Genomic DNA, 27,799 nt, shown 5'->3' on the forward strand with positions numbered 1-27,799 from the left:
TACCCAAAAGTTCTCATTTTGTCCACACAAAGGACTGAAATAGTAGGTGCATGCACACTGTAGAGCAGGCATGGGCAAACTTGGGCCCTCCAGGTATTTTTGTTGCATGAGCAAACCACCCCGGGTCCTTGGAATGTCTAGTTTGCCTGGGCCAGGTCCCCACTCACTGGGCCAGGTCTCCCGTTTTCTCTTTTTTCTTCCTCCTTCACCCTCCTTTCTTCCCTTTCTTTCTTCCTCCTTTCCTCCCTCTTCCCCCCCCCCCCCTCTTTCCTCCTTTTCTTCCACTCTGCCTGCCTTCCTTCCCCCTTATCCTCTGGGAAGCCTGGCTTGTTAAAGGTACTTTGGAAAACTATGTCTTTCATGTATATAATTTGCCCTAAATGCTCCATGTTTTTTCCTATGTGTTCCTATTTTACCTATATGTTGTGTTAACCTAATGTTTTATGCTCCTGAGATCCGGAACCTTGTTCCTGAACCCAAAGATGTTTTGTATCCCACACAATTACATAGCCCGGGGAAAAGAAACCAAGCTGGGAATTTCCTCATCAATTCCCAGCCTCACCCATCTCTTATTTATCACATTTATATCCCACCCTTCTCACCCGAAGGGACTCAGTTGCAATGTCCATCTCTTGGACATTGCAACACAATAGCTTACTCAGGCAGGGCAATCACCTCTTCCTGCCCCCTTGGGAAAGAACCAATTTCACCACACTGCGCCTTTGATAAACGGGACCTCTCGCATCAGAAGGAATCTGCATGTATACTGCCAAACCCCAACCTCTCTCATTTTTGCACGATTGTATTAATATAAGATGATTTGTTTCTCTGGGGTCTCGAACCACGAGGCCAGCCCTATTAAGGGGCAATGCCATGTTCATCTCATAAGACAATAGCATTCCTGGGTAGGGCCAGAAAATGCCCTCAATCACTTTGTTATTTTTCCTGTTCAGTAAAAGGAACCCCATTTATGGACACTTAATCATCCTTTGTTCCCAGCCCACGCTGGCCAGTGGCTGTGACTGGTCAGAATTAGAGGCTTGGCTGCAGCCTATGTATAAAAAGGGCTATAAAACTGTATTCCGGATGCTATCTACTTTGTGAATGTATCACTAGCTAGCATCTTATCTGCAGATAATAAAATCTTCCTTGGCTGAAAATCACCTTCTCACCTTGCTTGCTGGCTAATTTCAATTGGGCCTAATCTGAATGCTCGCCAAAGCAGGGACTCGTTTAAAATGGGCAGCTCAGGTAAATCACTTGCCTGGGTTTCTGCCAACAGGCATCTTTCTGGTCTCACTGCCAGGAGTTGCCTCCTAAAATGGGGCCAACATTTTGGACGTCAACTCCCACAATTCCTCACAGCCTCAGGCCCCTTCCCTTTTCCCCTCAGCCGCCTAAGGTTCGTTCTGCATCTCGTGGTGCCAGAGCACGGTCTGTTCAGCCCCTTCCAAGTCGGCCAGTCTTCTGTGTGCACAGGAAGGAGTCTCTCATTCAGTATCAGCCATGGCTTAAGGTTCCGGGTTTTCACCTGCCACTTTGGGGCTCTCGCTTGCTTATGTGTTCCTACGAGCATCTCTAGATCTTAGAAAACTATTTCTTGATTTAAAGTGTTGGTGTGCTGGCTGATATCTAAGATAGTGACACCTTTGGTTTCTGATGGTTCACTGTGCACAAACTTTGTTTCATGCACAATATCATCACAATTCAAATGTTGTGTATAAAATTGCCTTTATAAATATGTATAAGGTGTCTATGAAAGATAAACCCATTCTGTGTTTACAGCTAGGTCCCCAGCTAGTTAAAACGGAGATTTGTAGGGTGTATTTTTATTAGCAACTTTATAATGTGTTTTTGCTCACTTTATTATAGTTGCATTATATATATATATATTCTTTTTATCAATAAAAATTAAGAACAAAAAAAGAAATGGAATATTGAGGAGCTGTGGTGGAGCAGTGGGTTAAACCCTTGTGCCGCTGAATTGATGACCTGAAGGTTGGCAGTTCGAATCTGTGAGATGGGGTGAGCTCCCGTCTGTAAGATCCAGTTCCTGCCAACCTAGCAGTTCGAAACCATGCAAATATGAGCAGATAAATGGGACAAAGAGACACTCCAAGCAATCTTGCTGGCCACATGGGAGAAAAAAAGCACTGCCTCCAGAAAGCCAGAAATGAAAGAGGAAGCCTCTTCCTTTGTTTGTATGTCTGAGTTCCCTAGGGGAGAAGGACAGAATATAAATTCAGTGGATTATTATTATTATTATTATTATTATTATTATTATTATTATTATTATTGGTAACTGGCCATCAATTATAATTATTATGTGTGTGTGAGAAAGGTTTTCCCCTGATATTGAGTCTAGTTGTGTCCAACTCTGGGGGTTGGTGCTCATCTCCATTTCTAAGCCAAAGAGCTGGCGTTGTCCGTAGACACCTCCAAGGTCATGCGGCTGGCATGACTGCATGGAGCACCATTGCCTCCCCGCCAAAGCAGTACTTATTGGTCTACTCATATTTGTGTGTTTTTGAACTGCTAGGTTGGCAGAAGTAGGGCTGAAAGCGGGAGCTCACCCCGCTCCTTGGATTCAAACCACTGTCCTTTCAGTCAGCAAGTTCAGCAGCGCAAGGGTTTAATATGCAGCGCCACCGGGGGGCTCTCTCTCTCTATATATATATATATACAGTAGAGTCTCACTTATCCAACATAAATGGGCCGGCAGAATGTTGGATAAGCAAATATGTTGGATAATAAGGAGGCATTAAGGAAAAGCCTATTAAACATCAAATTAGATTATGGTTTTACAAATGAAGCACCAAAACTTCATGTTAGACAACAAATTTGGCAGAAAAAGTAGTTCAATGCTATGTAGTAATTACTGTATTTATGAATTTAGCACCAAAATATCACGATATATTGAAAACATTGACTCCAAAAATGCGTTGGATAATCCAGAATGTTGGATAAGTGAGACTCTACTGTATGTGTGTGTGTGTGTGTGTGTGTGTTGATATGTATAAGTCTAGAAATATTAATCAAGTAAAAAAAATCAATTTGGCAGACAATATGTTTCAAGATTATATCATGGATTGGAAAAATAAATATACCAATGGACACCTAAGGAGGAAATGAGAAGGAAAATGGGAAGAACTGATAGCCAAGGTAAAAGGCAACAGAAAATATAAGGAATTGAACCAGACCATATTTACAATACAACAAACAGAATAAATGATAAAGGAAATATACGACTGTTCCCGAAAGGAGGGGGGTGAACGGGATGGGGGAAAATAGCGGAAAAGAGATGGATACAAGTAGGGGATGAGGGTTATTACATATGAACTTTTTCCCTCTTTCTTTTAGTTAAATTATTTAAATATATACTGTATACGTCACCTATATTATCTTCTAAATTTCCCCATGAGGAAATGTGATTATGTTAACCTCTATTTTTTCGACCCAAATTTTAAAAGTAAAACAAAGTTTTAAAAAATCAACCCAAAAATTGGGTTGCTGTATCCCCCAGTCCTTATGAGAACTACACCTTAACTCTTACCAAAAATTTACTCAAATTTACTTGAATCTAATACTCACCTTTTTGGCTAAATCACTTTCCCAAAATTAGGGTGCACATTAGATTTGCGTAATATGGTAATCTTAGTGCTGAGCCAAAGCAAAAAGGGAAGCTGCTTCAGGAGCATATTTGAAGGACATCACCTTTAATTTAATTGCCATGACTCAATGCTATGCAATGTTGGGATTTGTAGTTTGATAAAGGATCACCATTCTTTGGCAGCCCCCATAATCCCAAACTACAGCCTCCAAGACCCCATAGCATTGAGGCACGACGGTTCAAGTGGATTCATTCTAGCATAGATGCACCCCAAGGTTTTCTTTCCCATTGCTGAAAGCCTTGGTGTTCTAACACTTTAGTTTTTAAAGAAGGAATTATAAGCATGCAGCCACTATAACACACACTTTTGGCCAAATGACACTAACTAGCAATTTTTTTTGTTTTAGGGTTTTGAAAATTGAGGTGCACATTAGATTTGATGGTGAAGTAGATTCAAATAAATACAGGTATTTTCTCCGAGTAGAGTGGCAAAAGAAGAGAGCTTTGTCTATTCTGGAAGTATATAAAAGAAGCTCTGGCCCCCTCTATGGCGCTGCTTCTGGTTTTTTTGAATATCTGTGTGAGGAAATGGCAACAGTGTCCAGGGGCAGCTGAGGTGGTATTGGTGGTTTCCCTTCCCAGTGGAATGACCATCAACATATCCACATGTCATAATTTGGCCCCAAAAACCTGCCCTCCACTTATACACGAGGTTGCCTTACAGTACATACAGTATCTAATAAGGCAGGTGGGGAATTTTTGAACAAATCTCATACAGCTTCTTCCTTTAAGCATATTGGGGGACTGCCTCATAAAGAGGCTCTGGCTATTCCATTGACCCACTTGTTTGACTCTCTTCTTACTCTTTTAATGAGCCAGGAAGGCACATTATTGAAGGTTGAAGAGCTGCACAAAGAATATTTTTGCATTGTGACCTGTAGAAGACCGGTCTTCAAGCACTCTCAGAGATCATGGCATCCTTCATTCACCCTTCATTTCCCTGTCATCATAATTGCTTCTGTATTTTTCATACATGAAAAATCCATTAAAGAAGAAAAGGTGGAATAACTGTGCAGTTCCTGGAAATGGCTGCTGCACACACACACACACACTAAAATCCCATGTTTGAAACAGTGAAGAGCTAATCTAGAAGCACATTAAGAAAAATAGATGGCATCTATCACACATATTTATTTAAAATATTTATAGTCCTTCTAATCTGGCAATCAGGATCTGTTTTAGGTACTTTATGGAATAATTAATTTGAACAAGGAAAACTGCGTAGTTTGCGGCCATAAGTGCTCTAGCCTGATTTGCACGATGTGAAGGAAGTACTATGTGAAAAAGACTGCCTCTGAATACTGAATATAGAATACATTTCAAAATAGGGTGTTGTCTTAGAAAAGCCTTTAAAAAGGAAGAGAGTAATTCCTATTTGTGCTGAAATATCATTCAGTGGGTTGCTGTGAGTTTTCCGGGATGTATGGCCATGTTTCAGAAGCATTCTCTCCTAACGTTTCACGCACATCTATGGCAGGCATCCTCAGAGGTTGTGAGGTCTGTTGGAAAATAGGCAAGTGAGGTTTATATATCTATGTAATAATTTCTAGAATGGAGAAAGAACTCTAATCTGCTTGAGGCAAGTGTGAATGTTGGAATTAGACAACTTATAAACCTTACTTACTTCATTGCCTAGTTTCCAAAAGACCTCACAAACTCTGAGGATGCCTGCTATAGATGTGGTGAAATGTCAGGAGAGAATGCTTCTGGAACATTGCCATAGAGCCTGGAAAACTCACAGAAACCCAGTGATTCCAGCCATGAAAGCCTTCAACAACACAGTATCATTTAGATTTCTGAATAAACATTGTGGCATCTTAAAAATTCTCCCAAATCTGTATAGGTTCAGCAATGGTACTGTACTATGTATCTACAAACTTGCCCTGGAAAATTGTATCCTTTTGTTACGGGAAGTACTTGGCTACTTTCTGCTAAATCAGGCCTGGGCAAACTTGACTGTTAGGAATGGTGGGAGTTAGCCCAAAACACCTGGAGGGCCCAAGTTTGCCCTGGCCTGTGCTAGATGGTATTGCCATTCAAATGCAAAGAGTTATCATACAAGATGCCATAATTCCTGAGGACAGCATAAGTTACTACAGTACTGCATACGCTTACCATGCTGGGCAGTGCTGATCCAAAAACAACTTTTATTTCGAATCATTCAAAGAAGTGGAATATAAATAGGTCCATGTCTCAAGGTAAGCAAAATAGACAGATCTCTCTCTCTCTTTCAAATCGTCTTTTCAAGCTTCCAAGATCGCTCTGAACTACATTTCCCAGCATTACTCGTGAGCCTGGGAAGTGGCTCCCATGTGATTTGTTTCATTCGGAAGAAGCTTTGCCGGACCAATGATCCCATCCCCTTTCCTTCTCTCCACCCCTCTGCGATTGAAGAGGGAGTGGAAGCCTAAGAAAGGCTGGAAGTGCAAGACAAAGGGTCTGAGGAGGGTCTCGTGCTTTTGGATCATTCTTTACACAGTTCCTCCCTTCCCACATGAATTAGCCAGAGCCAAGCTGCTTCTCCTTTATAGTTTATGCAGAAGGGCTGGAAAGACTGGAGTTTGCATGAAGTAAGACATCTGGAGAGGAGGCAAAAGATGTGTAACTGAACAGCTCTGATTTCAGCTGCAGAGGAGGGCTCAGCATTCTGCCTCTCAAGAACCCAGACGTTTGTTTTCTCCCTCACTCCTTATTGCCAGTCTTTCAGCTTTTGTCTTGTCTTGTTTCTTCAGAGGAAACCCTGTAAATGTTTAGCATTTGGCTGATTTGCTGCTTGCCTTTGGGGACCATTCTTCTGGCGATCTGCAAATCAGCTGGTGGAAGCCAGCTCAGCCCAGAGAAGAGTTTAATATGGGGACCAGGCCTGAGAGCAGAGGTGGTCCTTCCTGCTCGATATTTTTATGTCCAGGCTGTAGACACAGAAGGAAACAGGTAAGTACAGCCCTTGCTTCTCAGATGGGTTGTTGTGTGCCTTCAAGCTTTTCTTCCGAGTTACAGAGTTTTCTTCAAAGGGGGGTTGCTTTTGCCTTTCGCTTAGACTGGGAGAAAGTAACTCGCCCAAGGTCACTCTAGGTTTTCATGGCTGAGCAGGGATTCAAATCAAAATCTCTAGAATTGTAGCCATATATTCAAACCACTGGATCTACACTGCTATAGAATGCAGATTGGGACTTCATTATATGGTGAAAGTAGACCCAGATAATGCATTGAACTATTGCATTATATGGGTCTACATCAAGCATAGGCAAACTTCGGCCCTCCAGGTGTTTTGGACTTTAACTTCCACAATTCCTAACAGCCGGTAGTCCAAAACACCTGAAGGACTGAAGTTTATACAATGTAATGCAGTTCCAAACACTATTAATGGGAGCTGAAGTCCAACAACATAGGGAGGGCCATACTTGCCTGCTCCTGCCCCAGAGGGATGGAAATGGGGCAGTACACCTACTTTTACCCATATGATCCCTTCAGAGAAGGAATTTAAGTTTTCCCATCCTGAACAGATCCCTTTCTGGAAGTTCATTTCCCTGTGTCATTGCTACACTTTCCTCACATTTCACAGTACATGCTTTCTATAGGTATTTTTGAATCCAACTAATAATGACAAATTAGAACTTTAAGGTTATTATTACATTTTAAAAGTTATTTTATAAGTGTTGTTAATGCTTTGCAATGGTAAAGATCTATCTTAGATTTTAGGATGTTTTGGGCAGGCTGGAGCCTTTTGGGGGAAATATTTGTAACCCTTGTTCTTTTTTGGCTACAGTCCAAAGTCCTGTTTGGCAACAGTAATTAACTTGAGCTGCTTCTTTACATGGATGATTATATCTGTATATTTTAAATAAGTTCATAATGAATTTGCCTTGGGGACTATCATCTCGAATACCTACTCTTTTTCAAGTTTGGCCCAACTTTATATTTAAATTTCAAGCATTTTCTTTGTTGTTGTTACTGGTTATCAACTTTGGCTTATGGTGTGGTGACCCCATGAATGACAGACCTCCAAGTCACCCTTTCATCAAAAGTCCATTCGAGTTTTGCAAACTCCTTATGACTTCCTCAAAGTCTTCCTCTTTTCTTACTACTATCACTTTACCAAACAGTATCTTTTTTTAGACCAGTGGTTCTCAACCTGAGGGTCCCCAGGTGTTTTGGCCTACAACTCCCAGAAATCCCAGCCAGTTTTCCAGCTGTTAGGATTTCTGGGAGTCAAAGGCCAAAACATCTGGGGACCCACAGGTTGAGAACTACTGTTTTAGACAGTCATTTCATTTCATTACATGTCAAATGTATGACAGCTTTAGCTTATTTATCTTGGCTTCTCATGGGAGTTCAGGTTTGATTTGCTCTAAAACCACATTTGTATTTTTACTTCTCTATGATACCCATAGAACCTTTCTTCCACACCACATTTCAGATGAGTTGTCTTCCTGTTGGCTTTGTTTACTATCCAGCTTTCACAAACGTACATAGAAATCTGAAATGCTATGGTCTGGGTGATCCTAGCAGACTTTAAGATGTAGGTCTCAAGGTCTGCAGGAAGAAGAGATTCCTTGACAAACAAACTTTCCGTAGAAGGACTTTTCTGAATGTTTAAAAACTCCCGACACATATCTCAGAAGCAGTATGAAGTAGTTTAACTGTGGGTTGACTTTATTCAACTGTAGGCTTACAAAATCTCCCAATTTGTTCTTAAGCTTTCTATTCTAAGCCTGGAATTATAGCCTTGAGAATATGCATTTGTTTTCATATTGTAATTGTCTCTTCCCTACATAGGTTTACTGTCTCTCCAGGTGAACATGCCTTCCAAGTGAGGATCACGGCTCCTGAGGAGCAATTTACACGAGTGGGCATGCAAATATTAGACAGGAAAGATGGCTCCTTCATTGTGAGGTACAGAATGTATGCAACCTACCAAAGTCTGAAGATTGAGGTTCAAACAAAAAACAAGCATATTGCCAAATCTCCATATATATTAAAAGGTATAAAATAGCACTGTATGAGTATGTTACCCTGAAACTGTATAGTTTATGATACAAAGTTGGCAATAGTGTGCAGCCCACTACTGGGCTGCAGCTGGGGCAGACAACTGCCCTAATAAACAAGTCCAGTATGTTGCCAAGAGAATGCTGTTCTAGGATAAGAGAAAATAGATGTGTAACAATAACAGTTCTGTCAAGGTGTAATCCAGAAGTAAAAAAGGAAAAATGCTACACCCATCTGAGAGCCCAGGGATTTCATATGGTATGTTTCTGCTGAAAGCCATTCATTCAATAAGGTTCAGTATATCCCTGTGAAATCCTGGAATGTATCCCCTGCAGATGTTGTAACTATATATCATAACTATTGTAATTTCTAAGTCTCTTTGAATTCCAATCTTGTCTGTTTACAAAGAAGTGTATCAGTATCTTTTTTTCTTCCATATTATAGTACATTGTAAATATTACAAAGTAACAGACATAATTGTCTTTTTACACCGACAAGACAAATAATGTGCATTATTTTTTCACATCAGCTAAAGAAAAGATGTCAGTATAAAGTATGATGAATTTTATTCAAATGATTGTCCTCTTGGAGTGTTGTCAAATTCTTGAATCTAAGGACATTTCTACACTGACAAGGTCTTCAGCATTCTTTTCTAAAGAATGCTATTGCTTCACCAAATTACAACTCCCATATTTACATAGCCTTGGGTCATAGGAGGTAAAGTGGTGTCAAATTGCATTAATTCTGCAGTGCTGATGAACCCAGAGTCTTCATTGCCTTTAATTTTATATTTTCTATATTATTCTCAATATTATATGGCTAAAATATATAGTTTTTAACTACAGTATGATCAATGTATCCAAAGGACCAGTCGCCGTGTTTTTATTTACCCACATCTGACAAAAATCTATAGGCATTTTATAGGTCCTCTAGCACAACTCAATGGTAAGCTTCTACTGGAAGTCATTCAATAAGATTTGATATTACCCATAATATTGCATACCGCCCGGGAATCCTGGAGTGTATTCCCTGTGGATATTGTAACTATATATTGTAACTATTTTAATTTATAAGTCTCTTTAAACTCCAATCTTGGAGGAAAGGCAGGATATAGAAGAAAAAGATAATAAATCTAAGGATACAGTCAAACTAAAATGGCTTTAAGTCACACTACATTCAGTATGGGGGATTTATGCATATGGTTAGTTTTGGTTGAATGATGCTTCTTACTTGTTGACATGTCCCTAATTCCACATTCCTGACAGTGATCCTGAGGCAGGAGTGACCACAGCCCAGGCCTGAGCTGAATCTGAAGAAAGGCACTTATCAGAACACAAAGAAATATAATTCAGCAACATCGAACTATTATTCTGAGGCCAGCATACTTTTTAAAAAAGAAACTATAATCCATTTCTCATTACATGTTCAATATAATTTTCCCTTATGAAAACAGTAGGGGCTTAAGTCTGTACAGGAGTGTAGAGCTGTCTCAATTAGACGAGTACTGATAGTTAAAAAAAATAGACATACAAATGGCAAATTCCTTGAACCCTAGATCTTACCCATTTTTGACTACAGTAGAGTCTCACTTATCCAACATTCGCTTATCCAACGTTTTGGATTATCCAATGCATTCTACCTTTTAGTAGTCAATGTTTTTGTAATCAATGTTTTCAATACATCATGATATTTTGATGCTAAATTCATAAATACAGTAATTACTACATCGCATTACTGCATATTGAGCTACTTTTTCTGTCAAATTTGTTGTATAACATGATGTTTGGGGGCTCAGTTTGTAAAATCATAACTTAATGTGATGTTTAATAGACTTTTCCTTAATCCTTCCTTATTATCCAACATATTCGCTTATCCAACGTTCTGCCAGCCCATTTATGTTGGATAAGTGATACTCTACTGTACTTAGAACATAGATATATGCTATATGCCAGTGGATCCTACAGTCTTGCTCAGCATCTGATGTCTCAGTTTTGTAAGAGCATGATAGCCTTCTTTGTCCCCCACTACCTCCCTCCCCACTCCTAATTTTATGAAATTAATTCTCATTTCACTTAACATATGATCATAGAGTTGATGATTATGGGCTATGCAAGAATGCTTAGGCGGAGAAGGTGAAGAAGAAATATACTACAGTTTGGGTTGCTGTGAGTCTTTTGAGCTGTATGGCCATGTTTCAGAAGCTTTCTCTCCTAACGTTTTGCCCACATCTGGCAGGGATCCTCAGAACCTCTGAGAATGCCTGCCACAGATGTGGGCAAAATGTCAGGAAAGAAAGCTTCTGGAACATGGCCATACAACCCAAAAGACTCACAGCAACCCAGTGATTCTGGCCATGAAAGTCTTTGACAATACATACTACAGTTTGTGAAACAAAAGGGAACAAAATTATATTTTGGGCTTACATATGACATTATGAAGTCAGTTTTCTTCAGTGTATATCAGAATTCTTCAAACTAACTGGAACTAATTCTTGAATTAGGCTCCAATTATATGTGGCATATAACTAGCAATCCACATTTTATACCACCTTTATTGTGTACAGGGCCTGTCTACCATGAGAACTGTGATTGCCCTCAGGAAGATGTAAATGCTTGGCTGGAGGAAATGAGCTGCCCTCAGTCCATCCCCCAAATTCATAGAGATCTGGCACATTTTCCTGCTGTCGATCCTGAAAAAATTGCCAAAGAAATTCCACAACGGTTTGGGCAGAGGCAGAGCTTGTGCCATTACACTATAAAAGACAATAAGGTACACTTTGTTGATAAAAGTGGCTGTAATAACGCACTTGTATGTGATCTGCAGTGAATGAAGTGTTGTAGTATTGTCAGATACTTGCCTTTCAACTCTTCTAGGATCAAACCTGCAACAAAATGGCTAATAGTAGTGTCTGTATGTAACTACATGGCAAGTAGATAAAAGTTCAGAATGCAGGGAGAGAGGCAGCAGGCTAGGAATATTAGAATAAATCTCAGCAGAGCCATTTTCTCTTCTGACCATATTACGAAGAGGCTAAAGAAGGCTCATCTCTGCTATCCTTCTTGAAGTTGCATTTGCTTCATTTGAGTTTTATTATTGTTAGTCACCATGAGTACCATTCTAAGGGTGCACCTACACTGTAGAATTAAAACAGTTTGGCACCACCTTATTTCCCATGACTCAATGAAATTATGGAAGTTGTCATTTTAAAGGTATTTATCCTTCTCTGCCAAAGAATGTTGGTGTCTCACCAAGCTACAATTTGCAGGATTTCATAGCATTGAGGCATGGTGGTTATATAGTGTGAAACTGAATTAATTCTACAGTATAGATGCAACATTAGGCTCCATCTACACTGCTGTATAATGCAGTTTAACTGCATTGAGCTGAGTTTCATAACACAATTTAACTGCAATGAACTGCATTATATGGTAATGTAGATAGGGTCTTAGAGAGACACAGGGGTATGTATCTATTAAATCAGGGATAAGCAACAGAGGTCCTCTGACTACAACTTCTAGCAGCCTTTGCCACCATAGTCAATCATAGGGTTATATGAGTTGTAGTCCAATATTATTATTATCAAATGCAGTCAATAAAATAAGTAATCAGAAACAGTCAGGAAAAAAAAACATGGACTCTAATGCTGGATCATGTCAAAGTCCACCTAGATTTGAATGAACAGCAAACAGGATTCCTACAGAATGTCATGGGAAAGATATGGAAACCCTGATTGCATTCTGTGTTGTCCCCATATCTGGATTTCATAGTAAACCTGGAGGTTCAATTTAGCTATCATTATTTTTGATAGGCCTCTCATTCATCCATTAATCTTTATAGCCCTCTTAAAAATATAGCATGTCTTCTGTCAGCCTGTTTTATGGAAGTAAATGTCACGTGCAAAATACCCATGTATGTCATAGACAAGGCTGCTTCTTTCCAAGAAAGTCTAATACAGTAAGACCCCCGTAATCATGAAAACATATCTCTGGATTCACTTAGCCATGTCCAGGAGCAATTGGTCTCTGTGAATTTGCGAGGTCCTCCAGGCGATTATATGGTATACTGTATGAAGTTCTAGAGAAGATGGGTCTCTAGATATCTCTAGGTCCGCTACCTCAACTCTGTGATAGTTAATGTAGTGTTTAATTGTATCCATGGTTCCAGGTAACTCTGGTCTGGCCAGGAATGTGTGAGGGTGTTACAATTGCCCTCAAGACCTTTTGGATTATAGCCATCATAATCCCTTACTGTTGGCCACTTTGACCGAGGCTTCTGAGAGTTGGCCATTCTTCCAGAGGGCCAAAGAGACTCCTTACTCCTGCATTAATAACTCTCCAGGACATCTGAGGATTGGCTTTATTCCCTCAGATCTGTATGATGAAAGCATCAGCAACATTTTTATGAAGGATGGTTGTTCTTTTTTTCTGATGCTGCTTTTCCTTCTGTAAATTCTTCTAAAGCTTTGGAAAACATCAGTTCCGTATGACAAATTCTTCCTAAGTAGTCCTAATTGGTACTCAATAAATTGTTAGTATTGGCTCAGTATTCTGGTTGAAAAATATATTAATAGCAGCAGCAGGATTATTGGCAGTCATAAATCCCGTGTCACTGCTTTCTGTAGTTTTTCACAAAATGAAGCCAGACATTATGTACTTTAGGTGCTCCATGTTTTTGAAAGTGAAAAAAATAACAATTCTGCCATTCTTTTAATCATTTTAGGTTTATATAAAGACCCACGGAGAACATGTAGGCTTTAGGATTTTCATGGATGCAATTCTACTTTCTTTGACAAGAAAAGTGAGTACACATTTTAAATTCATTCTAGTTACAAATAATACTTATTTTTATTTAAATTACATCTGCAGCAGTAACCACAGAACTCCAGACAACTCCTGGCTGTTGTCTGATGATTTTGTATATCTGCAAAGGCATCTGTGCAACTTGGAGAGAAGAATGGGATCGCCCTCCCCCCCCCCCTTTCCAAACATCATAGAAGGGAGAAGTGAGGAATGACAGTCTTCCTCTCTCCAAGTTGGCAAAGTCACTTAGTTGTGGCCAGGAGCTTTCTGGAGGTCCTTGGCCATTGATGCGGCAAGAAAACATTACAAAGGTGAGGGTGACTGTCCAGAGGGGCTGAACCAATTTTGGTCTGACTGGCCAGGTAGGACTCAACTTCCGCTCCTGACACAGTTCAGGACCACAGTGGTATAAACAACATGGCAAAGTCTGGGACAGTTTCAAATCATCAATGCTTTGACCAGCACCTTATTTTGTGGCCCATGGAGAAAGACCCTTTGTCAGGCACATCCAGAATTTCAAATACCTGCACTTCTATAGCACAGATGGTTAGTGGTGATGCTATAGATCAGTGGTTCTCAACCTGGGGTCCCCAGGTGTTTATGGCCTACAACTCTCAGAAATCCCAGCCAGTTTACCAGCTGTTAGGATTTCTGGGAGTTGAAGGCCAAAAACATCTGGGGACCCCAGGTTGAAAACCACTGCTATAGATAGAAGAGGGAATTAAATGCAGAACATTCTGACTGACGTTTTTAATAGTGGTTATTTACAAAGAATGCATGCACTGTCTGTCATTCTCTCATAGTTTGTCAAATGTTTGGTTCATAATATTCCACATTGTTCTAAATGAGTGCACGGTTGTGGTTTGGCTTTATGTTGGCATTCCTAAATACCCTAAAGATACCAGATCCCACCAAAGCCTAAGCAGTGTCATGTCTGGTTAGTACTTGAATGGAAGACTGCCAATGAACACTAGGTACTTCAGGTTATATTTCAGAGAAAGGAAGAGGTAAAAACTGCTTCCTTTCCTAAGAAAACCTTATAAAATTGATGTGGTCACCACAAGTCAACAGGCTGCTTGCAGGCACACACATACACACACACAATCGTCTTTGGGACTAGATTGGGACTAGATAGTAAACCACCCTGAAAATCACCCCAACCCTGTGGGTAAAAGAAATAGTCATGCAGGGCTGTACATTTCAGCAGTAGATATGAACAGCAGTTTGGATAAATGCAATTTTTAGCAAGAAACCCCCACCCCACCTCATGGTTCCAATCATGTTGACTCCCCCCCCCCCCCCCCAATATCCTGGTTTGTTTTAAGAAAACCAAACCAAAAAAGGAGTGTGAGTTGAATTATTGAATTCTTCAGTAGGCTTTAAGAGATGATAAGATTGTTTTCTTCTGTATTAGGGATGAAGGTCATCAAAGAAGCCCTTCTTTATCTTGTAATGCTGGAGAAAGCAATTGTTTAGCCTTATCCCCTGGAGAGTGGGTGGAATCTGAGGAATGCATTGTGTAGCCTATGTCAACTTTCTCCTTATCTGCCTTTAGGGAGCTTCTTTGTTGCTCTCTTGTATGTGCCACATGAGTCTCGAGCATTCCAGAAAAGACCTACAGTGCACATTAAGTTCATGCTGGCAGCTTTTGAGTCTTATGGCTAACCCATCTGTATTGAGAACATAGCCCATAGAATACACTCAGGTCACATCTATATTGATGCACATTGTAGACAAGATCAACAGCTTTGAAAGATACATCTCCCATTACTGACTTCCAATTGAGGAACTCCTGATATGCTTCTAAGGATCCTCAAGCCTATTTTGAATAGGTTTTGTCTTTAATGAGCTTCATCCCTAATACAGTAGAAAACAATCTTATGATCTCTTAAAGCCTACTGAAGAATTTATGACTACTTATATAGCCTGAAGCTAGCAGCTGAGAAAAATATGATTTCCAATTTACATTGAGATTGCAGAAAGACCAGCAGATGGCATTGCACTCATAAAGATTTAGACTTGTTATTATTCTTCGGTGTACATATCTTTTTTTATCCTGAGGAGACAAGAAAATACAAATATAATGGAAAAAAATAAATTTATCTCAGCTTAACATTGCCTTTCAGAAACCAGCTCAAACTGCTTCCCAGGAAAGCTCATTATCTTCTGGTAATTTAATGATTTTAAAAAACGAATTACAACCCCATTTTCTTGTGGCTTTATCTTTCAACCTATATTCCTAAAATATGTGAATAACTAACGGGGCTGTTCTAAGTGTAAGATATGCACAGCATTTAAGTAACAAGTATACAAATGTACTACATTTCATTTAATAAAGACTGAATTTTTAAAGGTGTCTTAAATTTGCCCAGAAGATTGTTAAAAAGCAATGAAGATGTTGGGGCACAATACATGTTTGATAATCCTCTCACATCAGGAATCAAGCTACCATTAATATTGCTATACCTGCCAGACATTCTTCAATAGCTAGAATCTATTTCAGTAATCTCATTCAATAATTAATCCTTCAAGAGCGATAGTATGTTTCATTAATGTTTTCACCATTTATTACGTACATATGCATTCTATTAATTATACAAATAAAAAACATATCATTTCCAGGTGGTAAAAGTGTGGCCCAATGCAGTAGCAAAATATGATTTATTTGCTTCAATGTGTCCTAGGTGAAAATGCCAGATTTAGAGTTTTTTGTCAATTTGGGAGATTGGCCCCTGGAGAAAAAGAAATCCCCTCAGGACATCCATCCCATATTCTCATGGTGCGGATCCAACGATTCAAAAGACATTGTAATGCCAACTTATGATTTGACTGACTCAGTTCTAGAAACAATGGGGCGGTAAGAATTCCTATAACGTTTTGAAGGCATGAAAAATATACTACGATTTCAAAGAATGCTTCTTGTAGCCCATATTTGTTACAACAAGCCACCAACTTTGGATGGAACATGAGACGTAAAAAGGGAGATTGAATGACTATCCAGAAGATGTATTCCTTGGCGTTTGGGTGGAACAAAACTGCAAATTTAATAAATGTGCTAGAAATCATTGCATTTCTGAGCTATCGCTTTCTCCAAAACAAACAGCAATCAAAATACTTCAGTGTATGTACTATATACATAGCTGAAGTGGCCTGATTGCTGGCAAACTGCTTCAATTTTATGCTTTTTCTTGTTTCGCCTCCCACACCTATGGCATCACTAAAAATATCAGTCTTATGGTGCCTCCTTTGGCTATGATGGGCGTACAGAACTGGATTAACATAGGTCTTGATGTACAACTATACTGTAGAACTAGTTCCTTCTCCCTTCAACTTACTCATGATGTGTTACAGTATATAGTGCAGACAGGGACTCGGGAGAAAAGAGCTAAGCGTCTAGACCAGATAATTTAACTAAAGTTCTCCTTCATTGAGTGGTGGGTGGTAACAATAATTGTTTGATTCCTGATGCAGAACAAAGCCTCTGTTCTCTGGGTTTATTTACACTGTAGAATTCATGTAGTGACTTTAACTGGCAAGGCTCAGTGCTATGGAACGATGGGAGTTTTGCAAGGTATTTAACCTTTTCTGAGAAATAGTGCTTGTTCATCACCAAACTATAACTCCCAGGATTTCACAGCATTGAGCTATGCCTGTTAAAGTCGTATTGAATGGCATTAATTCTACAACATGACTGCATCCTCAAAAGAGAAAAGGCAATGGAAGGAGATGTTCAAGAAAGCCTTTGCAAGAGCCAGTAACATTGGGTGCTCTGAAGAGGTCAGTTGAGACGACAGATGTTGGGTGCTGTGGCACTGGTGGCAACTTTTTGGCTCTGCTCTTTAGAGCTGAATTAAACAATTGCCATATGTCTTGCATTCACTATGCTATCTTGTGGATCTCAGGTGACGTGAAGCATTGATGTCCCATAATCAGTATTGGAGAACAGTGATCACTCCACACATGGATTGTAGGTAGAATAGCAGTCTTGTTGGAAATCTTTCTTGGGAGCTATCAAACGAATGCAACAGAGTACTGGATTCTTAAAGAGAATGCTCTTCCCCATGAAGTCCTTTCTGCCTCTTTGGCAAAGGAAATTATTTCTAATTCATTCTTTTTTCTCCGATAGAGTTAGTCTGGACATGATGTCTGTTCAAGCAAACACTGGGCCACCATGGGAAGAAAAGAATGCTACAGCAATATGGAGGGGTCGAGACAGTCGTAAAGAGAGGCTTGAATTGGTGAAAATGAGTAGAAAATACCCAGACATCATTGATGCAGCCTTCACAAACTTCTTCTTTTTCAAGCATGATGAAAGTCTCTATGGACCCATTGTGAAGCACATTTCCTTTTTTGATTTCTTCAAGGTATGATAGATAAAAGGAATTACATTTCAGTAGAAACGTAAAAGCAGTTCAAAGCTACTAAAGCAGAACTAGATGATGATTCCTGTGTGAGGGTATGTTTATCACCACAGTGGCGTATACCCCAGCCTTACTAATTGTGTATTCTCAATTTGTTTTTTTACAGTATAAATACCAAATTAATATTGATGGCACAGTGGCTGCATACAGGCTGCCTTATCTCCTAGTAGGAAACAGTGTTGTGTTAAAACAAGATTCCATCTATTATGAACATTTTTATAATGAGCTACAGCCTTGGAAACATTACATTCCATTTAAAAATGACCTGAGCGATCTCCTGGAGAAACTCCAGTGGGCAAAAGACCATGATGAAGAGGTAAATAGATACTGTTTAAAAATGCAGTTTATGCATGTTTCAAAAAAGATTCTACTGATTTTTTATGCTGTTTTCGCCACTTTTCTATAAAGACTCACATGATGTTGAAATAAAGACATAAAATACTAAGACCACCTAAAATTAAAATAATTAAGGTAGTTTAAAAGGCCAAATTAAAATGGTGCTTTTAAACATGTGTATTGATAGCACTGAGAGTGAAGATATACTGTAATTACAAGAAAGGACATTCCATAGTCAGAGAGAGATTGTATTCTTCTCTTTCAAACTGTGAAATATACATTTTTGCTGTTGTCAAGAGGACATAATATCTGTAGAGACCCTTCGGGTCCAACTTGAGGATCTTAGGGGGAAAAACACCATGTACTTCATTGAATCGGAGAGCAGTTATATTTAGGATACACATTTTTCCTGTAATGTTATTGGAATAGATGAAACTGTTAGGGCATTGCCCCCTCTTATTTGGGATTGCCTTCAAAGGCTCTCCATATTTTCATCTAGGAGTCTTACCCAGACCTGCCTTGAGATAGCAGGGTATGAGGATGAGATCTTATTTATGCTATATATGTCTTTACGTATTTAATTTATATTCCATCTTTCTTCCAAGTTATAAGCATTTTATAATAAAGATTAAATTAAGTACAGCTAGAAAAGTGATGGTATTTCAGTTTTAAAAACTATCATATTCAAGCACTACAATTTAAATCAGAATACATATCTGTAGAAGCTTGGTGCCAGGACTCCATGAGGATAGCCAAAATCAGACAAGCTTAACAGATGCTCAAGTTGCTTATATGAAGAGATAAGAAGGGAGTTTGAGTGCTACTCAAACCCACCCACCCACCACCACTCTGGGTGCATCTCGGTGGTAGCCGCTGTGCATGTAAGCTCCAGCCTCCCTGACCACCACCCTGACAAATGCTTTCTTCTCTTCTCATTCCCTCCCCCACGCATGCAAGCCACAGCCATCAAGGGGCTATGGCTGTTAACTCAAAAGCAGGGTGAATCCCTGCTAAGTCCACCCACCCACCCATCCCTGAGAGAGGAATGGGCAGTATGATTGAGAAGCAGCAAACTCAAATCATCAGGTTTCATCACATTGCACCTAAGGGGCTGCTGCAAAATAGTCCGTCACAGATAGAGAATACATTCAAACAGATTCATAGCCCTCTGTAATGTCAAACATTACACAAGGATACCCAAAATGATCATGATGTTATTAGGTGCTGTGGGAAATCTGTATCCCTGTTTTTAATGGATAACATATCAAACTAAAAATGTCTAAGTGATCCAAGAGGACAACACCCCTGGGTTATGATACACAGTCGGCCCTATGTATCCACAGATTCTCACTCTAATGTCTTCCACCATGTACAGTTTAAAATATTATTTTAAAAATTCCTAAAAGCAGACTTTTGTTTTGTCATTTTATATAAGGGAAATTAATTCATACACCATTGTATATATCTACAGAGGCTCCTGAAACCATATTTCAGGACATAGCAAAGCCCTTCTGTATAGCATGTCTTTTCACATTTACTTTGATACATATAATTCACAACATGCTGCCTGAATTCTATTTCCTCATTTTCTTTTCCTTGGTCATGCATGCATGATTGTCCTACAGGAAGTAGGGGGCACTGTACCTTTATGTGCAGATTATTATACTGTCCTTCACTTTTGTTCGTTGTTTTACAAGATATTTCATTAGTTCAAGTCAGATTCAGAGAGAAATTTAAAACAAGTTTTTTCTATTCAAAGGAAATGCAGCAGGAGCTTATTTGCCTTTGTGCACCTTCATGTATCTTGTGATATTTTGGTTGTTGGCACCATAAGCTATCTAGTTTCCCAGAAATGTATGTAATGTATTGTAAAATAGATTTTATCTACCCCACTAGAAATACTGTTATGGTTTTTCTCTAATCTATTTTTTTTTACTCATAATACCTGGGTAACCTTTTGTGCATCTAAAACCCTATATCGCCATTTTATTTTTTCATATTTGTGATTGCTTCGCAAACTCTGTCCAGATATATTTCATAAAGTGATTAACTCTTTCCCTACCTCCTGTTTTTCACTATGACAGGCAAAGAATATTGCAAAAGCAGGGCAAGAATTTGCAAGAAACAACCTCATGGGGGACCACATGTTCTGTTATTATGTCAAACTTTTCCAGGTTTGTCTCTCTTTTGATCCCTTGAATAAATGTTGATCATTTTGAATTTGGGGTGGTTGATCCTACCAGTTCTTTGAAAACCTTTTCAGGAATTGATATTCCATGTATTCCTTAACAACAATTATGGAGTAAGTTATTCTGTAGTGTTTTATATTAGAATAGAATAGCATTATTGTCATTGTGCTATTGTACAACAAAATTAAATGCCTTCCCCAGCACACGCCAGAAAACAACACACCCATCCCTCCACACCCAACCACCACCACACAGCCCCCAATGCCACGTCAATGCAAAACCATAGAGTTCAACATAGCCACAGTTCTAGGATAAAAGCTATCTCTCAGTCTGTTTGTCCTTGTCTTTGTCACCCTGTACAGCCTGCCAGATGGCTATAATTTTTTTTTAAAAAAGAGTGTGCTGGGTGACATGGATCCCCAAGAATGCTCTAAGCCTTCATAAGACTACAGGACCTGTGCAGAAGTAGTAACCTTTTGAAGCACCTTCCTGTCTGCCACTGTGCGCAAGTACCAAACCATGCACAGCTGTAGTAGGTTAGGACACTTTCTAGAGCACAGTGGTAGAAAGTCAGCAGGAGTTTTTTATTCAGCTGTGGATTCCTTTTACTCTCATCCATATTTTCTTTTTCAAAAAACAAAAAACAAAATTACCTTACAAACATATCAGAGATCTGAATTGTTGTTACTGAAGGACTAGAGATGGAAATTAGCATAAAATTCCCTGTATATTTGCCTGCCAACCAATATGGTATAGTGATTTGAGCATTGAATTAAGATTCTAGGAGACCAGCATTTGAATCCTCAGTCATTGGAAGACTCTGGGCAATTCACATTCTCTCAGCAGGAAAGCAATGGCAAACCTCCTCTGCTTAAATTTTGACAAGAAAATCCTATTGTAGGCTAACTATAGATTGGAGGTGATTTGAAGGCATATAGCAATAATATACTATCCCAATACTCTGATCTCCCCACCTCCAAAAACCATGTTATCCTAGTGGCTTTAATATTAATTCCATTTGTGCATTTGTAGGTTTGCAAGCCACGAAAGATCCTGCTGAAATAAATTATTTAAGAATTCTACTAGATTCCTTCCTTGACTTTTCCTTTTGTTGTTGTAAGAACTAATATGATTATCTCTTTTCAAAAAAACAGCTTTTATGCCAGAAAACCCAATATGAATTATTTTGCAATCAATCACATTTTTATTTCCATGCTAGGTCTCTACCTCAGTACCTAATCACTATTACTTTTTTTTAAAGAAGAAGGTTGGCATACTAATTTTTGTTTGTAAATTTGCTTTATTTTATTTATATCACACCTTTCTCCAAATATAAGATACAAAGTTGTTCATACTAAATGTTGAAATAGAAAACTTTAAAATAAGGCATAATATGAAGGGTTTTAAAAATGCAACGGGACTAGCATGCCCTGGTTCAAAGACAATAATCTGCAATAATCATTTAGCAGCCTACGTATTGAGTCCTATTGTAAAGAGAGCAGAGAGAAGGCCAATCTAGCATAACAAAATAATCATTTCAGCATCTGGAAGCAAATGCTGGGAAGAATCTCTTTCCTGTGGTCATCAAATATACCTGTGATGATGGTGAGAACCAAGTGAGATGTCTCCTCTGAAGATCTTGACACTCAGGAAAACTCATATCATTATTGCTTTCCCATTCTAACCCTGAGAATGAAAGCACTGGAGTAACCATACTGTGGATAGTGGGGAGAATATGGTGCCTGAGAATTATGTTCCTCATTAGCAGAGATTTCAGTAATGAGGAAGAAAGATGTCTATCCTTGTGAACAAACTCCCCCTGGCATCTTCATTGGTTCAGCCATTGTATTTACACTGTATACAAGATGACTCCCCCCCCCCCCTCCAAATCTGCATGGGATACATTCCCAGATTTTGTATGGATATGTGAAACCATGGATAGCTGCAAACTTTGTTGAAGAGAAGGCCTTCTGGCCCAAGAATCCCATAGTGTCAGGGTGGAGTACCTAGAAAATGCCACCATCACAAGCACTGATGATGGGGAACCTGCGAGAGGGCCTTTTTACCTGTTGTATGTTATATGTGCACCCTGGAGTGCCTTGTAAGCCAACCTGAGTCCCTTCAGGGAGATGGAGGCAGGATATAAATAAAGATTATTATTATTATTATTATTATTATTATTATTATTATTATTATTACTTTAAAATATTTCTAAGAATGGAGCAGGGGTGCTACAAACTAGCTCTTTGGCCCAGGTTTTTCTCGATTTTATCCAAGATTTTATCTTTTGTCCTTGAATGTGATTTTTATGACTTGTTTTTATTGTTATTTGATCTGTTTTTTGCTTTGTTTTATTGTTGTGGACTGGGCTTGGCCCCATGTAAGCCGCCCCGAGTCCCTTTGGGGAGATGGGGTGGGGTATAAAAATAAAATTATTATAAATTATTATTATTACATGGTCTTAGTGAATGGTTTTTATTAGCTTTTTATTTATTTTAGTAATATATCTTAGTGAATTGTTTTAATAATTATAATGTGTTTAATTTTGTTTTAATGTTTATCTTTTGTATGTTGTGAATATATAGTTTTTAAAGTTGTGAGCCACTTTGAGTCTCAATACTGAAAAAAACCAAAGGTATAAATACATCCATCCATACATACATAATAAAATATTTTATCTGATGTGGATAAATAAAACTGCAGATAAGGAACTTGTGAAGCACTTGCAGAAGCTTAAGAGACTATATATCTGTCATAATTAAGATTATTGCCCTAGTTTGAAAACATGGGGAAAACAATATCTGAATTAGATAGTAAATACATTCATTCATTTTTTTTCTTCATACTATGTGCCTTTAAACTCCTCTGTCTCTTTATAGCACAATATAGCAAACCATTACTAAAGCATTTGCCTCAGATTGAGGGGTCATCTTTAAATAATCAAGTCCTGCAAGTAAGCACTGTGTGAAAGGTATGACCTACAAAATCATGCTGGAATTTTGCTAAAGACGCATTCCAGTTTCCACTGAAATCCCATTCTAGCATAGAAGGATATGTTCCTCAAAGCAGTCATCAGCAGACATCAAAGAGCCTAGCATTAGAAAACCCCTCCCGAAACACAGCTGAAAATGTCTCTGCATTAACACGGAGATACTGATATTTCAGCAAGTCACCAGATGCAAACTGTATCAGCTTACTGTTCTTGTGATACTGAATCTCGTGTTCTCCGGGAGGTTACTTGCAGCACTGGTAAATTTTGTTAGATCCATGCAAAGCTGTCAAAGCTTAAAGAATAAAATAAAATTTTGTTTTTATTTTTTTTAATATAGGAATATTCCAAGTTACAACTGAATGATCCCAAAGTCAGGGATGGTATGGAAAAAGTGGAACAGCCTGATGAAGACCTCTTTCCTTGTAACTGCCACAGAAAAAAGGTACTGTATGTAGAACTTAACATTTTAGGAACTGTTAGATGAAAGTAGATTATTTAGAAGAGACCACAAAGGTGATCCAGTCAGACCCCCTGCCATGCAGGAATGCACAACAAAGCACTCCCAACAGATGACCATCCAAAAAGCCTACAAACAAGGAGACTCCACCGGACCCCAAGGCAATGTATTCCATTATCAATATCAAGTATTCTCCTTAATGTTTAGGCGGAGTCTCTTTTTCTGTAGTTTCAATCCATGTTCTATTGAGTAATGTTCTGTTGAGTATAACTTTTATGTAGATTCTCAAATATAGGATGCAGTTTTTGCTTCCGGTGCCAAACTGCAATCCCTGTTCTCCCATATAGGAGGCAAGAAACAGACATTTTCATAAGGCTGAGAGCTTTAGTAGAATACTAATAGCATTGTTTAGGAAAGGTTAATTCCTGCTAAATCATTATGATACAACAGTAAGAAAAGCCATGAGTTGCAGGTTTACAGAAATTGTGAATATGTGTATTCTATGCTTTATTAAAGAAGAAAACCTTGTGATAAGATAGTCCAACACTGGAGTCAGTTTTAAGAAAAGAAGAACTGCTTATGGAATGCTTGACCTATGCACACCCTAATATAAACCTTTCAAAAAGTATTATGACTAATATATGTTTGACTTACAAATGTTACTGTGCTTGCTTTTCCTATTCAAATTTGAACTATTTAACTCTTGGGGTTATTTAATAAACTTCAAAAAGAAAAAGGCAAACTGAAATCACAGAATGTTCCTTTGAAAATATCACAATCTGTGAGCTTATTCAGTTGCATTTAACACAGAAATGGTTGCAAATTAAAAACTGGGTCAGAGCAACCCATGAAGAAGGTTAGTGTGACTTTCCCTGAACATATGATGCAAGAGATATCTATTGGAATCTGCAACTTTTTTAAAAAGTTAGCATGTTCAAGAAAGAGAAGTGTGATAGGTTGCCCTGAAGACTAGGATGTGGAACAATGGCTTCAAACTACAAAAAATGAAATCTGCCTAAACATTGGAAAGAAATTCTTAACTGTGAGAGCTGTTCAGCAGTGGAACTCTTTGCCCCAGAGTGTGGTGGAAGCTCCTTTAGAGACTTTTAAGTAGAGGCTGGATGGCCATCTGTCAGGGGTGCTTTGAATGCGATTTTCCTGCTTCTTGGCAGGGGGTTGGACTGGATGGCCCACGAGGTCTCTTCCAATTATATGATTCTATGAAATGTATATGCCTAAAAAAGAAGTACTGCACTTAAAGACAATCAAAATCCGCTACTGTTCTTTGGACTGGATTTCCCAGACACCAGTAACAGGGATCCTATACACAAGTAACTACCTTTTCTCTCTCTTGAAAGCATCTCCAGTTTTTGCTAGAGCTGTGGTCTTATTCAAACCCATCCTCTCCATTAAGCCAGGAACCAGACTTGGGAGTGAAGAAAATGATTATCAACAAACATATGCACTTCAGTTTGTTTTCTTTGTCTTGTATACCTTGTGCCTCCCATCCTATGGATAAGAAGGTTGGAACAGGGAATGTAATAGAGGCCGTAATAATCAGAAGAGACAAGGGATGCTGTAATTCCCAGGGACCTGGAGAACCTTTAAACAGCTTTCAGTCACAGATACTGGCCATACCTGATTAAAAGAAAATGAAAGGGAGTTACTTTTGAAAAATCATACCTTGAGTGTTCATTATTCATTGGTGCACGTAATGACCAACATCTTGATTGGGGATTGATGCCTGGCTCAACAGTAGTATGTATGAAAAAGATCTTGGAGTCTTCATGGACAACAAGTTAAACATGAGCCAACAATGTGATCCGGCGACTAAAAAAGCCAATGGGATTTTGGCCTGCATAAATAGGAGTATAGTGTCTAGATCCTGGGAAGTCATGCTACTCCTCTATTCTGCCTAGGTCAGACCACACCTGGAATCACACTGTGCCCAATTCTGGACACTGTATTTGAAGGGAGATGTTGACAAGCTGGAATGTGTCCAGAGGGCGACTAAAATGATCAAGGGTCTGGAGAACAAGCCCTATGAGGAGCAGCTTAAAGAACTGGGCATGTTTAGCCTGCAGAAGGGAAGGCTGAGCCATAGGGAGGAGAGAGTAAGCTTGTTTTCTGTTGCCCTGGAGAGTAGGATGTGGAACAATGGCTTCAAACTACAGGAAAGGAGATTCCACCTAAACACTAGAAAAAAATTCTTAACGATGAGAGCTGTTTAGCAATGGAACTCTGCCTCCTTCTTTGGAGGCTTTTAAGCAGAGGCGATCTGTCGGAGGTGCTTTGAATGCAATTTTCCTGAGTGGGCGAGTTGCACCTTCAGATGTACAGGTAGTGGTCTTCCGTACTGGCTGCTCTTGGACAGCTAGTGGAGAAGGCGCAACCCTGTATGAGAATGATCCTAGTTGCACCTAGTCAGTGACCCAAAGGGAGAAAGCCTCCCAGTTGTTGTGAAACAGGTAAAACAGAGAAAGTAGCTTCCGCCACTTCTTGTAAGTAGACAGGCAGAGACATGATGTAGGACAGGCACGGGCAAATTTTGGCCCTCCAGGTGTTTTGGATTTCAACTCCCACAATTCCTAACAGCTGTTAGGCTGTTAGGAATTGTGGGAGTTGAAGTTCAAAATACCTGGAGGGCCAAAATTTGCACATGCCTGATGTAGGACCTCAGGCACTTGTTCAATTCAGATGACAACTATTCCACCTTTTTCACCATATTCATGAGTTCTACAGTTCGTTCATCATGTGGAGATCTACTGTTTGGTGATAAGTGTCTCCTTATTTAGCTAACCTTGTTCTCAGACATCCAGCATGCAGTTCACCAACAGGGCCACACTTGAACCCTTACCATCTTGGTAAAATCTGGCAAAGCTTGCACTCCATTGGCATAGCACTGAAGAAGCCAGGGCAACATCGTCTCCACAATAAGGGGGCAAAATAGGATTGTGGGGAAACAGTGCACCTATTTACTAATATGTGATTGTGAGGCAAGGCAATGGTACTTCCAAAGCAACATCCATCTTTACCAACAGAAGCAATCTTTAAGCTCTCAAATTCTTTCCAGGCAGGCTTCAAATATGTACTAACCTTCTCCAGTGAAATTAAAATGCACAAATGAATTCTTTCTATACCGATCCAAATAAGTGTGTATAATGCAATCTTGGAGTATGAACTAGACTCATGCCATCAAAGACCATGACACTCATCAATTGTAATTTTATATAGAACCTTTAGCAAAGGGTTTTGTATAGCAGAATATCCCAGAAAAACACAGATAAATTAACATTATTTAGGACTATCTCAATAGTGAAACAACCAACACTTGTGTTTTCTTGCTTCTTGCAGGTTAAAGAGGAACTTTAATTGGAAGAAAGAAAAGTGTTTAAAATATTTGCCAAGCCTTTGATGTTCCATCAACTTATTGATAATAGAAAGGCTGGCTTTTTCATAGCCTGAATATCTTCTAATGTGCAGTATTATAGCATTGGTTTCTTACATTTTTAAAAAATAAATAAATATTCTTTCTATAAAGTTGTGGGCATTTTTATTCAAAAGTAATTTTAAATATTTTCAATTAACTTATACTTTTAATACAGGGGGTCTGAAATGTTTATTTGCAGTAAGAACTAATAATAAAAGGCTTGTGGGGAATTATCAGCTCGTGGACTTTTGCACTACTCATCTCTTAATCTTAAAAACCTTAACATTAAAAAACCCTTAACCCTAACATGACGTTAAAAATAATAAACCCATAACAATCTAAGCTTTTGAATACAGTGGCAATGACAATTCCATACATACACTAAATACATGTAGGTGTTTTGGCCTACAACTCTCAAGAGCCCCCAGTGGTACAACAGGTTAAACTGTTGTTCCGGTAGGACTGCTGACTTGAAGGCTGGGTTACTGACCTGAAGGTTGCCAGTTCAAATCCTGGGAC

At 38.9% G+C, this 27,799-nt stretch overlaps 1 protein-coding gene across 1 annotated transcript; it reads left to right on the forward strand.

The window, feature by feature from the left end:
• The first annotated feature begins 6,035 nt into the window (after positions 1 to 6,035).
• On the forward strand, positions 6,036 to 27,390 carry poglut2 (protein O-glucosyltransferase 2). The gene is made up of 10 exons (XM_062975464.1): positions 6,036 to 6,601; positions 8,447 to 8,652; positions 11,220 to 11,425; positions 13,376 to 13,453; positions 16,140 to 16,312; positions 17,582 to 17,819; positions 17,983 to 18,192; positions 20,297 to 20,386; positions 23,731 to 23,835; positions 27,205 to 27,390. The coding sequence occupies exons 1-10, from the start codon at positions 6,417 to 6,419 to the stop codon at positions 27,220 to 27,222; spliced, it is 1,509 nt and encodes a 502-aa protein (XP_062831534.1). The 5' UTR covers positions 6,036 to 6,416; the 3' UTR covers positions 27,223 to 27,390.
• Positions 27,391 to 27,799: the final 409 nt, after the last annotated feature.

The sequence above is a fragment of the Anolis carolinensis genome, chromosome 3, assembly GCF_035594765.1.
Source record: "Anolis carolinensis isolate JA03-04 chromosome 3, rAnoCar3.1.pri, whole genome shotgun sequence".
Classification (NCBI taxonomy): Eukaryota; Metazoa; Chordata; class Lepidosauria; order Squamata; family Dactyloidae; genus Anolis; species Anolis carolinensis.